Source organism: Xenopus tropicalis, chromosome 2, assembly GCF_000004195.4.
Source record: "Xenopus tropicalis strain Nigerian chromosome 2, UCB_Xtro_10.0, whole genome shotgun sequence".
In the NCBI taxonomy this organism is placed as follows: domain Eukaryota; kingdom Metazoa; phylum Chordata; class Amphibia; order Anura; family Pipidae; genus Xenopus; species Xenopus tropicalis.
The window spans coordinates 50,671,748-50,685,126 of record NC_030678.2 but is presented as its reverse complement, the minus strand read 5'-3'; the positions used below and the strand labels follow the sequence as shown (position 1 = coordinate 50,685,126).

General features: G+C 37.7%; 1 protein-coding gene across 1 annotated transcript; it reads left to right on the top strand.

Moving 5' to 3' along the window:
* The first annotated feature begins 4,160 nt into the window (after nucleotides 1-4,160).
* hsd11b1 (hydroxysteroid (11-beta) dehydrogenase 1) lies at nucleotides 4,161-12,495 on the top strand. Its single transcript, XM_031896777.1, has 6 exons — nucleotides 4,161-4,299; nucleotides 7,399-7,529; nucleotides 8,068-8,179; nucleotides 9,211-9,396; nucleotides 10,546-10,689; nucleotides 11,747-12,495. Exons 1-6 carry the CDS (start codon nucleotides 4,215-4,217, stop codon nucleotides 11,971-11,973), a joined length of 885 nt encoding a protein of 294 aa, XP_031752637.1. The 5' UTR covers nucleotides 4,161-4,214; the 3' UTR covers nucleotides 11,974-12,495.
* The last annotated feature ends 884 nt before the right edge of the window (nucleotides 12,496-13,379 follow it).

Below are 13,379 nucleotides of genomic sequence, written 5' to 3'. Positions count from 1 at the left end.
GTTTTGAAAACACAACTCCCGAGAAACCCGGGGATATCATTATTTGGTATAGGAATACAAGACTCATATACAGGTATAGTACCTGTTATCCAGAATGTTCGGGACCAAGGGTATTCCGGATAAGGGGTCTTTCCGTAATTTGGATCTCCATACCTTAAATCTACTACAAAATTAATAAAACATTAATTAAACCCTATAGGGTTGTTTTGCATTCGATAAGGATTATTTATATCTTAGTTGGGATCAATTACAAGGTTCTGTTTTATTACTACAGAGAAAAAGGAAATCAGATTCAAAATTCTGAATTATTTGATTAAAATGGAGTCTATGGGAGACAGGCTTTCCGTAATTCGGAGCTTTCTGGATAACGGGTTTCTGGATAAGGGATCCCATACCTGTACACAGTATAAAAGTATCTTTATTAATGAAACATTATTTTTAGCAAAGAAACCATATTACAAGGAAATGGAAGCAGTCCATACCTCCCAACCCCTCCCAATGGATTTCAGAAACTAAGGGGGAGATTTACTAATCCACGAGCGGTCCGAAGGCGTCCGAATGCGTTTTTTCGTAATGATTGTTATTTTTGCGACTTTTTTGTCGCCGTCGCGACTTTTTCGTATGTCCCGTGATTTTTTTCGTCGCCAGCGCAACTTTTTCATATCATTTCCGCGACTTTTTCGTCATCCTCGCAAAAAAATTGGATTGGTTTTCTGCCGTTTACTATCGCTCAATACGGAAAAATCGCGGCAACGGCGAAAAAGTTTCGCAAAATATGATAAAGTCGTGACGGCGACGAAAAAGTCACAAAATTTTCATTTCCAATACGATTTTTTCCCTTTCGGGATTCGGATTCGTGGATTAGTAAATCTGCCCCTAAGTGTATATGTATATGAAAAAAAGGGGAAGCACCAAAAAATATAAACAAATATGAGATAAATGGCTGGACTGGGCTACATAAAATGCGCAAGTTTCACCAAAAATCCGGCACTATACCATGTATAAATACTTAAGTTACTGTTGTTAAGCACCTAATAATGCAATATAATCTGTGACTATATCCCAATCACTATTTATACTGATGTTGAAAAATTTAAATGCCTAATAAACACCTGAAGTAAAAAGAACCAGCGGCCAGCTGGTTCTTGACAAATCAGTTTTTCTTTGCTTGGCTTTCACATCCCAGCAGCCTTATTAGTCATGTAGGATAAGCCAATTACAGCTGCCTGTGCCCGATTTAAACTTATCACCAACATATTTTCTGAGCCTGAGCATTAGTGTTATAGCTTGAGCACTGCAGTTTACCCCTAGCCCCTTCTCCTCACACTCAACCCTCAGTCCTGTCCAGTCCTGCCTTGGTTCTTTTCCTACCAGTGTGTCCAGAGGGGCCTCTGCCTTGCTCAGCATCCCTATGAGAGGAGCCTCAGCCTTTCCTTGTTTTCCTGAAGAAAGAAGCTCTCCAAGCAATTGTTTTTTGGAGGGATCCCTCAAAATACTGGGCACCCACAAGAGTGGTTCTTTCCACAGTTCTGCCTGAAGTCTGGTCACCCACTGGCTCTGGCACAGCACAGCATGAATGCTACCCAACCCCTCTAGGGTTGGGAATTACTCTGTCTATCCCTATAACCTGTAGAAATGATGGGGATCTATTAGAACACTCATGGAAATGTTTAGCAACAGTTGTATGGCTGTTAACATTGGTAATATTCAACACATGTTCTCTTATCCTGTCTTTTAGTTTTCTGCCAGTTTGGCCAACATATTGCTTCATGCATTTGGTACAAGTGAGGAGATATATAACATGATATATAAAATGTGTTCTAATAGATCCCCATCATTTCTACAGGTTATAGGGATAGACAGAGTAATTCCCAACCCTAGAGGGGGCAATATTTCTTCAATTCTAATTAGAAAGGAAACAAAATGGATTTTCTTCTTAAAAACTCGACAACCATACGGCCTAAACTTTGACTATGATGTTACTTGCTATGTTTGAACTGATCTAGCCTTTTGTATTTATACTGTTATCCAAAATTAAATGTATACAGTGCTTAATGTATCCTTATGTAAATCAGTGACTTTTTATTCACTATCCCTAGCCACAAGACCTGTTGGTCTGATTGGTTAATTGTAAAACCTTTTCTATTGGTCAATTTGCCTTTAAATAATGTGTACTGTGCATAATGTATTCAGCCTATGATTAAGTACCCTAGGGTACGAAACGCGTAAAGGCTTCTTGTTTTTACATATGGATCAAATAAAATTTATACATTTTTAATGTAAACTATCCCTTTGGCTGCCTTTTCTCTACATTGTGAAAAAATCCGGAGTGCCTGCCTATAAATAAAAGCTTATAAGACATATACTGTATAAACATAATCCACAGTTTTCTCCACCCAACTGCTGCTAAGTGGTAGAAGTATAAAATATATTTATAGAATAAACAGGCTTTATATTTTTATAATATACCTGAAAAGCAAAGCCTTGTGCACCGATGTCCAAATCTACTGGGAGAGGGTGGGGCCACTACTGTTGTGACTGCACCTGGAACCACTGCATCGTTCACTGCATGCTGAAATCCGCACTTGGGCCAATACACTGGCTCCTCTTGCAGTTACAACTATAGGGGCTGGTCTCCAGCCTGCGTTTATCTGTGGTCCAAGAATCAACCTGTTGTGACAGTAGCCTAAGATTTAATTTGTTAAATAATGGGTTTAAGCTCTAACAAAGGCACTATTTCTAGCTAGAAGGCATAGCACACTGAACTTCAAGAACCCCACCCAACTAGATTAAGAGAGGTCATTCACTCCTACAATGGGAAAGCTGGTATTTATGACTTATTACCCTTCCTACAGACCAGAAGTGAGCATTGATCATTGTCAAATTAACTCATAACATGGTTACAGATATAGAAATGTTTCCTTTTCACACTACAAACAGGTTAATTGGCTCCTGGTTTCTCATTTTTTAGTGTGTGCTTGTGTACATTTGCACAGTTTACTTGTATAATTAAGAAATGCACTAAATAAGGAATATAATAATTTTTAAATAATCAGATTCATGCTAAGAATCATAGGGGGAGATTTACCAAGACCCGAACGCTTGGAGCGTTCATGCGAACACTCTGAGCGTATTCTTGCTGATTTTTTCGCGCTCACGCGATTTTTGCGAGCGCCCGTGCGAAAAATTCAGAATGGCTCTGCTGCTGTTTACAATGGTTCGCTACGAAAATTCCGTGACTTTCGGATCGCCAATACGATATTATCGTGACTAATATGATTTTTTCATAAGCATTTTCGGGATATTTGCGATCTTCAGAAATTTTCGTTTTCAATCTGAATTTTTCCCCATTCGGGATTCAAGCTCGTGTTTTCATAAATGTGCCCCCTAGGGAGCCATTCCTAATTTTTCGCGTGGCCGCATGAAAACGTCGCGTGAGCGTGAAAAAATCGGCGAGAGTACGCTCGGAGCGTTCGTGTAAATCTCCCCCATAGTGTTAATTATGTCTGCCCTGTCGCAACTGAAAAAATTAAAGGGTTTGTCTGCACATGAGAACAAACTGGTAGTCAGCAGACACCTCTAATCTTCTCTTTTCTTACGAATGTTTCATACATTCATTTCTATTACATATGAAATCAGGGTAGGACTGGCCCACCAATGTATCAGGAGAAAACCTGGTGGGCCCCAGTCCTGTTGGGACTCACCAGCCTGAGCACACTGGCAGGCTGCGTGATGCAGTACTGGAGAGCTATGGAGCCAGAATACATCATGTGATATTTATCTGCACTGGTGCCAGTACTTATGGGGAGTGGTAGGCCCTTATCTGGGGGATGAAGCCGGAGTGGTGGGGCCATTCCTTGAGTTTTTCAGGGGTGGGTCCCATCTCCCCCAGTCTAATGCTGTATGAAACACTTATAACTACTTTGTTCTGCTAAAGCTCTCCAGGTTGGCATCTGATTTCTATCTGAATAAAGGCAAAATAAAAGTAATACAAAGATCACAAAATGAAGGTATATATTTCTGTGTACAATATAGTAGACAGATAGTAACAGAACTGCCTTTGGACTTTCCAGATAAGAAAAGGCCAATCCCTATGAGTTTCCAGCTCAGCGTCTCTGCCTCCACCCTCACCCCACTGGTCAGATTGAATAGCCGTGTTCTCTCTTCTATTTCAAAACTTCCTGGTACATTCCAGTCTCTCTGTGCTGTTCACTATGGCTTTGCTCAAAGCACTTGTAGTGTTTACTGGAATCTTTCTGGCGGTTTACTTTTATTCAGCAGGAGATGTGTTTGAACCAGGCGAGTACTATTATTTTCTTTTTTGTGTAGCTGCAGCACTAAAATATCTTCAAAAGATTCAGTGCAGAATCTTTTAAACACAGTATATTCAATGAATGCAATGTGTAATACTGAAAAGCCAGTACATAGCTGACAGCAACTTTGTACAATTGATTGAGATCTCTTTGCTTCTTTATCTTGCTTTCTATATACAGTATATGCAAATATAAATGGATTGATTGCTATGTTTTATTTGTATTAGAGTTACATAAATAAAGGTATAGTATCTATTATGCAGAATGCTTGGGACCTGGGGTTTTCTGCATCTGTTATTTGGCTCACCATTCCTAAGGTCTCCTAAAAATCATTTAAAAGTAAAGTAAATGCAATAGGATGGCTTTACCACCAATATGGATTCATGCAGCTTAGGATGAAGTACAAGGCACTTTTTTATTATTACAGAAAAAAAATATTTTAAAAATTAGAATTAGAATTATTTTCTTCAAATGGATTCTATCCAGAGCTGTCTGGATAACAGGTTTCAGGATAAGGCATCATATACCTGTATAAACTGTAAATGCCAAGACCTGCAGTGGTATGAAAAAAATACAAAGCGTTCAGTTGTTATTCCAGATATATAACATATCAGACTGGTGCTCCCAATATTATACACAGAGATAAGATTTATTATCCAGAATTTTGGGGTTTTTCTGGGTAAGGGATCTTTCTCTAATTTGAATCACCAAATTTGTAATTTGAAATCCAATAACAATTCATATAAAACAGAAAGGAAAGTAGAGCAGTTAAAAAAAGGTAAATAAAGGTAAAATTCTTTTGAGTGTGGCCAGCACACATTCACTGCCTGCAGGGCCTAATGCCATTCAGTACAGGTATGCCAGGGCATGTCAAGGGGCATCTAAAAGGGCATAGAGATGGGTTTTTTAAATGATGGAGAGACCTTTGTCATAGCTGTAAGATAAAATCAAAAGAGATGATGTGGTTTTTCTACAGTACGGCATTGTTGCTAAGATGGTAGGGGAGAGCTATGGCTCTAAAAAGTCTCAGAATGATACTGTGTGGATCCTGAAACTGTTGTACAGCAATGTCCCAGTGTCCCAGTCTGATAGAAATCATGTGTCTATTCTGCTTTATCTTAACCAAACCTATCTATTATGATTTAAACTTATGTCCTCCTTTTCTCATAACAATGCCAAAGAAGCACTTACATTTTACTAGGGAAATTCTACTTTTGCCTTTCACAAGCTTTTTATACACCGTGCATGAACTACAAATTTTCAATTTACACTGTCCTGTAAAAGTCTATAGTCCCTTATATGTAATAAAAGTCACAACATTTAAAAGCTTGTCAGGTTTATTACATAACTGCATCACATGCAAGTGCTCTTGCAGTGCAAAAAAAAAAACTGCCATTCACCATATTATTTTTTATTTAAATGGCTTTTATATGTAACTTAATCATAAAAGGCAACAAATGTGCTGTGGGGTATACTGAACATATCAACTAGGCGTGGATTTGAGGTGAGGCCACATAGGCCCGGGCCTAGGGCGGCAAAAATTTTGGGGTGGCATGCTGCCCAAACGCACTTAAATTTCCCCACATATGGAGCACTGGGGATGGGACACACAGAACACTTTAGTCCTGTCCCCAGAGCTCCTTATGCGCAGTGGAAGGATGCGCATGTGTGCAATCCTGAGGGGGCCAAGAATGGGGGCAGCCTTTGGGCACCTGAAAGACAAATACGGCACTGATACCTACTATAAAAAGTGTGCAGTTCAATTTCCAATTTCAATTTAAGGGTTAATATTAATCCAAGTGCCTGTACAGCCAAAGCAACCAAATCCAAATCCTGGTGCAAATGCTCAACCTTATGCCAAATCTGGAATTCAGTGCATGTCTGTTTTTTTTTTTTTTTTATATAATTTTTTTTACATGTCATCAAATGTCTGTAATAAAGCAAAGAGAGACTTTGGGTAGTGACATTTTTAGGACCCACCGATTATCAATACATAGGACATTAAGACATCACTGCACTTCCCTGCAGTGCAATATTCATACACAATACTTTTAGCACTGTCACCTCTAACACAATCACTGATATACTTTTGGCCTACTTTTGTTCACCTTGAAACTTGTGAGCGTTAGCAGAGAATATTTGCATTGTTAGTGTTTTTTTTACATTGCTAGTTGGTTATTAACATGAACAGATTCTCTGCAAACTGAACACTCTGCAAGACACTGGCAAATGTTGCAATTGTGTTTATATTAAAAATGTTTTTAATTTATAATCTCTAAATCTAGAGTGCCTTTTGTGCACAGGTTATGTGTAAAAATATATGAAGCTACAATAATAAAATATACAGCACAATTTGCTAACTTTTAAAATACTGGGGCCCCTAGTGACATTTATAGTTTCAAACAATTATACACATCACTCTACTCAGAGGGGTGCATTTGTTAATGCACTTCCAGAATGTATAGTGTCTTACAGAGAAAAAGCTACTGTGCCTCTTTTACAAGATCAGGGATGATGTGCAATTTGCACTTTTCCTTGTGGTTCCCCCCTGAGGCCCTCACTTCATGAGAAATGCCCCCTAGCGTGCACATCATTTAGACCTGCCAGTAAGGGGGCACCAGGTGGCACAGTGATGCAACCAAAACTATGGATTTTAATTTAGTGCAAGGCACAGAGCACACCACATGCTGATATAGGTTCCAGTGCTACGTGGATGGGCTCTAAGGGAGAGAGTCGTAACTGACTCTCGGCCTGCAGATAAATGCTGTGCCTGATCCTGATCCATTGCATCAGGTACAGGCACATGAAGCGGATTTCAATGCCGAAATGCATACTCAAAATTTTATGGTTGAAATCTGCTCAGTGTGCCTGCACCCAGGCACTGCCAGCATAGGGGTAGATTCTTGGCCTGCATTAATCTGCATTGGGTATTAGGATGCATTTGCTTAAGGTATGCAATAATACAGTGCAGAAAGGACCTGAGGCTAACTCATTGCATAAGTGGTATGGCCACTTTAACACCTGACTTGTAAGTTTCTTGAAAAGATATTTTATATATTCACTGACCACTTCTGCACCTTTTTAGCTATGCTTAAGGGCAAGAGAGTAATAGTCACAGGAGCAAGTTCGGGAATTGGAGAGCAGATGGCGTATCACCTGGCCAAGATGGGGTCTCATATCCTTATCACTGCAAGGACAGAAGAGAAACTTAAGAAGGTAAATGTACTATATATTTGCATACCACTAAAGTAACTTGCACTACCGTTTGGAAATTAATGATGTCTTTTGTGTGCAAGATGTATCAATAAAAGCTCTGCTGTTACAAACAAGGAGAGTATGCAGTATGGTTTGCATTTACAGTTACCTGAAATTATACAGTTTCCTAGATATTATCATAAGAAAGATAATAATTTGCATGTTTCATAAATTTAAATGTAGGCAAACCAAATGTTCCGCATCTATAAAGTTGGTAAAGATCATCTTACAGTGAAAAGCACATGAAGCAGCTGATAAAAGCACTTTAACTAAAAAGTATGTTGTGTTAGCATAAATTAGTTGGATTATCATTAGTTGCATATATCATTCTCTGATAGTAACAAGATACATACATGTCCCTGCCTACCCCATTCAAAGGCAAAGGTTCAGGCTATTACGACTTTCTGCAAAAGTAGTTATTGTAAAAGTGTTAGATTTGGTCTGTGTGTCACTTGCCTACCTGTCTTTCTATATTAGTTCTCTATGTATTCAATTTTAGGTGGTTGCGCAGTGCACACATCTGGGAGCTGCCTCTGCTCATTACATTGCCGGCAGCATGGATACCATGACATTTGCAAAGCTGGTAGTGCACAAAGCTGAGAATCTATTTGGTAAGTAATAGTGTGAACATACTAACAAGTGCTAACAAGTAAATAAAGAAAATACAAAAAAAGCACTCACTAAAAGAGCAAGTTACCCTTGCATGAACTGGAATGTTCCATCAGCTGCTTTATTACATATTTCCATACCATAACATATCTCATTTTGATTACGACTACATACAAAAACCATCCCACCCAGGGGCCACAAGCAGACAGAGACTGGGTCTAATTATTTCCTTATATACATATATAGATAGGCGCATAAATAATTGCATATTAATATTGATAGTTTTTCAGCTTTTAACCAAAAATAGTGGGGTTGGGCTGAAAATGCAGACTGCCATCTTTAACATTCCATCCAAATTGGTTGAATTGTTTAGGAATTACAACACCTTTTATGTAGTCACCTGCTTTTCAAGGGTCTAAAAGTAATTGAGCAATTAACTGACAAGCTGGTCTATGGCATGGAAAGCACTCACATTATTTCATTAGTTATTCTGGACTGGATTCCATGTATGTAATTTGAATTTGGAAGCCTGTACCTGAATGTGAGATCCAAAACAGTATCAAGTAAATCTGGACATGATTAGGCTTTGAAGAAAACAAAACAAACCATCAGAGAAATAGCAGAAACATTAGGAGTGTTCAAATCAACAATATGGTGAATGATTTAAAAGACGTCATGCATCAGTGAGCTGGGAAACCAGGGAAGACAACAGTACTGGATGATTGCAGAATTCTTTTTATATTACGAAAGACCCCTTCACAACAAAAAAAAAATTCAACAAAATAAATAACCTTATTTTTCAACTTTTTCTTCAAAGTCATATTTTTGTTTGAGACCATGCCCAGATTGAAATTTAAAATAAGCCCTGGCATTTCAACTACATAGAGGTCCAAACCGGCCCTCACAGGACCGTTAAATTCTGACTGTCTATGGCATCTTACAAGAGCCACTCTGATTTGCCAGATTCCACAGATTGTCAGTCCAGCACTGTTTAAGTCAAGTATTAATGTATTTTAACTTGTTTTCTTTATAGGTGGGTTGGATATGCTTATCCTGAATCATATTGGTCACACATACTTTGGTTACTTTGATGGCAACATTGACCATGTAAGAGATCTATTAGAGATCAATGTCTTGAGTTACGCTACCATGACAGTAGCAGCTCTTCCGATGCTGAAAAAAAGCAATGGGAACGTTGTGGTTGTCTCATCAGTTGCAGGTGAACTAAAACTTTCCTTTCTTAAATTATTTTTGGGAATTCTGTTGTTGAGTAAATGTTCACTTATTTTGGCTGGAGTTGTCAAATTGTCCATAAGTTGGTAACATAGATGAACCACCAACAGTTATTCATACTCTTGCTCAGTTCTTCATTATTTCTGTTGCTGTTAGTGTACCTGTTCAGAGGCCTGATAGTTTGTTATAGTATTAGAGAAAGTCTGTGGCTCACATCTGTGGATGTTTTGTACTGCACATGCACTCTGCCAGGGTGGGGCAGGGGGTGCAAAACTGAAAGAAGATGGTGGAAAGAAGAAAAGAGAAGCGCAGACCCAAGGTAGCAGGTTAGAATTATGGGGGGCTACCTAATTCGCACCCCCAGTGAATTTATTTGAACTTTTCATTTAAACTGCAATAAAAATTACTGTGCCCAAAATTGTCATGAAACATCAGAGACCTTGCTTTTTGAAAACTATTATCATATGACTATCTTCATCCCATCAATTATCTTGGTGGAGTAAGGTAGTATGATTTGCATTTACAGTTATCTGAAATTATACAGTTTCCTAGATATTATCAAAAGAAAGATAATAATTTGCATGTTTCATAAATTTAAATGTAGTCAAAACAAATGTTCCTCATCTATAAAGTTGGTAAAGATCATCTTACAGTGAAAGGCACATGAAGCAGCTGATAAAAGCACTTTAACTAAAAAGTATGTTGTGTTAGCATAAATTAGTTGGATTATCATTAGTTGGATATATCATTCTCTGATAGTAACATGATACATACATGTTCCTGCCTACCCAATTCAAAGGCAAAGGTTCAGGCTATTATGACTTGTAAAAGTGAATTGTAAAAGTGTTAGAATTGGTCTGTGTGTCACTTGCCCAGTGAATTTATTTGAACTTTTCATTTAAACTGTAATAAAAATGACTGCGCCCAAAGTTTTCATGAAGCATCAGAGACCTTGCTTTTTGAAAACTATTATCATATGACTATCTTCATCCCATCAATTATCTTGGTGGCCCTAAGTACAATCCCACTCAATGCACCCCAAAAAGCAGCTAAACCACCCATACAATTATGCTTTGGGTTGTATGTATGGATATAGGGACCTTTATGTGTTAATACTCTACATTATTTTATCCAGGTAAAATTGGACTCCCTCTAACTGTGCCATACTCCACTACTAAATTTGCACTGGATGGATTTTTCAGCTCATTGCGAATGGAGTTTATCCAGCAAAACATTGATGTTTCCATTACACTATGTATAATCAGCTATATAGACACAGGTAAGACAAGCTATAGATTAAAATAAGAAACAAAGTTTAAAACACTGCTGGGCACCTCAGTGAGTCAAATATTTAAGTTTGTGGACAGGGACAATGGGCCTCTGCCATAAAAATTGCATAGGACTGTTGACTTCTGGGGTGCCATATACCCATGTGTGATCCCTTTTTCAAGTATCCCTTATGCTGCCTTTGGCAGGCAAATGTGCAGCATAATCAGCTTGGCAAGTGCCCGTTTACAGGAGACTTGTGTGTAGATCTATCACTGTAATATACAAGTACTTTATTTTTACAATTGATCTTCTTTCTTGGTGAATGAATGGTGGTCCAGTTAATCACCCCATATGGTAAGCTCCTTCTTATCTGCAAACCTGATAAAAAGGAAGCACCTGAGGAACTAAGGCCCCATATATACAGAGCCCATTATCTTTTTCTGAGGGAAGGTGGGTGAGATACTAGGGGTTAGAATAAAACAACAACCAATTAGCACATTGTAAAGGATAAAATGAAAATGTGGAATTGTTTTAAATAAAATATTTTCAATATATGCAGTATTTCTTTGGCTCAAATTGAATACAGGTGTATGTTGTAAAGGAGTGGTTCACCTTCAGGTTACCTTTTAGCATGTTATAGAATGGCCTATTCTTAGAAACTCTTAACTTTTAATATTTTCTTCGAATTATTTACCTTTTCTGCCTCTTTCCAGCTTTTTACAATATGCTACTGTATTATTTATCTTTCTATTTAGGCCCTCCTCTATTCATAGTCCTGTCTCACATTGAAACCACTACCTGGTTAGTAGGTTAAAGTGGACCCTAGCAACCAGATAGCTGCTCCAAACTGGAGAACTGCTAAAGAAAGAGATAATAAAAAAACTGCAATTAATAAAATAAAATCAAAATTAATTGCAAATTGTCTTAGAATATTACTATCTACATCATACTAAAAGTTAACTCAAAGGTGAACAACCTCTTTAAAACATAGCACTATGTGCTTGCAAAATAGAAAATCACATTTTACTAGAATTGATTTTATGATGTTCATCACCCTTGCCTTACAGACAGTGCTCTAAAAACTGTGTCAGGTGTAATCCAGCAACCAGCAGCTCCCAAAGAAGAGTGTGCACTGGAAATCATAAAAGGGGGAGCTCTGCGAAAAAGAGAAGTCTACTATCAATATCATGCTACCAAGATCCCGCTTCTTCTTAGAGATTGGGCCCCAGAATTATTACAGTCTCTTCTCCTTAAGAATTATAACATGGACAACTTTCAGAGGAAAGAAGTTTAGTTCATGCACAAAAAAGTAACTCACACACTGGAAATGTGGAAAAGATCTGTTAGGACACATAGCGCACCGGCACTGATTTACCAAGAGGTTTAAAAAAATCAAGCAAGAAGCAAACACTATGGGCTGATTAAACATGCATAGGTGATAAATTGCACTAGTGCAGTTGCATAAAGCAACCACTGTTTAGCAATGCAGAACAAACACAGAGGAACTGAGGCACTGTGTGAAACACTAAAGAGCATTGCATCTTTTCTATGGACATTGTCTCTCTTTAGTAAATGGTTGTTAAATTGTATAATCTCGTGAGCACTGTCAAACCCATGTACCTCTTTATCTCCTGTGTCCCATTGAGACTTTCTATCCCACTGTTTCTTTTCTTTTTAACCTTCACATAAGTGGGTGCATCTGAGCCCACACTAAGGTGGGGAACCAGCCTATAGCAGTTAGTAACTGTCAGCAAATCAGCCCTGTCAACCACATTGTTATATAACTATGTTCTAAATAAAAATGTATCCAACTTAATTTATCTTACCAGAATGATTTATATGCAACAATTGATAATTTTGTTTTTACCTTGACCCATCATTTTGTGATGTGTTTTCAAGCTATTAAGTGTGTGTCCCACCCCCAAGTATAACATCACAACTCTAATAGCCAGTTTCAGATTTTTCACACTACTCCACGCATAAATGTTTTTTTTTACACTACAAAAGGTTGGAGTAACAGTGTCTCTTTGCAATTTGTACTCCATTATTTATTAGTTTACTATTATTTTGTTCTGACAGAATGTGTGTGATTATAACACTGGTGTCCATAATTATGGTTTTTAACATTAAAGTGTACAAAAACACTTGAAATATGAAACTGAAGTGAGGCATGTGGGAATTTTTTTCTCACACTTTTACTACCGAAAGATTTCCTTGGGCCAATGGCACACAGATTACAAGGCTTGGGCACATCAATTTCTGTCTGTTAATAAGATAAAGCTCTCAGGAGAATTTTAAGAAATCCTAAATTTCATGTGTAGCTGTTAAATACTGTGTAGTACAATGTTCCAATCTTACTACAAGGTGTTATATTAAATGTTTACCACTAGGTGCTGCTATAGAAACACTGTACCTTCTCCGAGGAGCACATTTATAAAAGTGTGTAGACCATGCAATTACAATTTCAGTTGTCACATTTACCCACTGTACATTTTGTATAATAAAAGAGGATAGGAATTTTTTTTCCCCAAAATATGACAACTCCAGCCACACAACTGATTTATGATCCACATAATAAGATCAGTAAATAATCAGTAAATAATTAAGCAGGCTGGAAGTTACTAAATGTAACAAATCAGTTGTCATCAGTTTTTATATGTGTTTACACACACACATATACATGCAATTGGTCATTAATTT

Coding starts and splice junctions, on each gene's coding strand:
- hsd11b1 (XM_031896777.1), top strand. CDS start 4,215: ATGGCTTTGCTCAAAGCACTTGTAGTGTTTACTGGAATCTTTCTGGCG. Junction 4,300..7,398: donor AGGAGATGTGTTTGAACCAG/GCGAGTACTATT, acceptor GCACCTTTTTAG/CTATGCTTAAGGGCAAGAGA. Junction 9,397..10,545: donor GGTTGTCTCATCAGTTGCAG/GTGAACTAAAAC, acceptor TATTTTATCCAG/GTAAAATTGGACTCCCTCTA.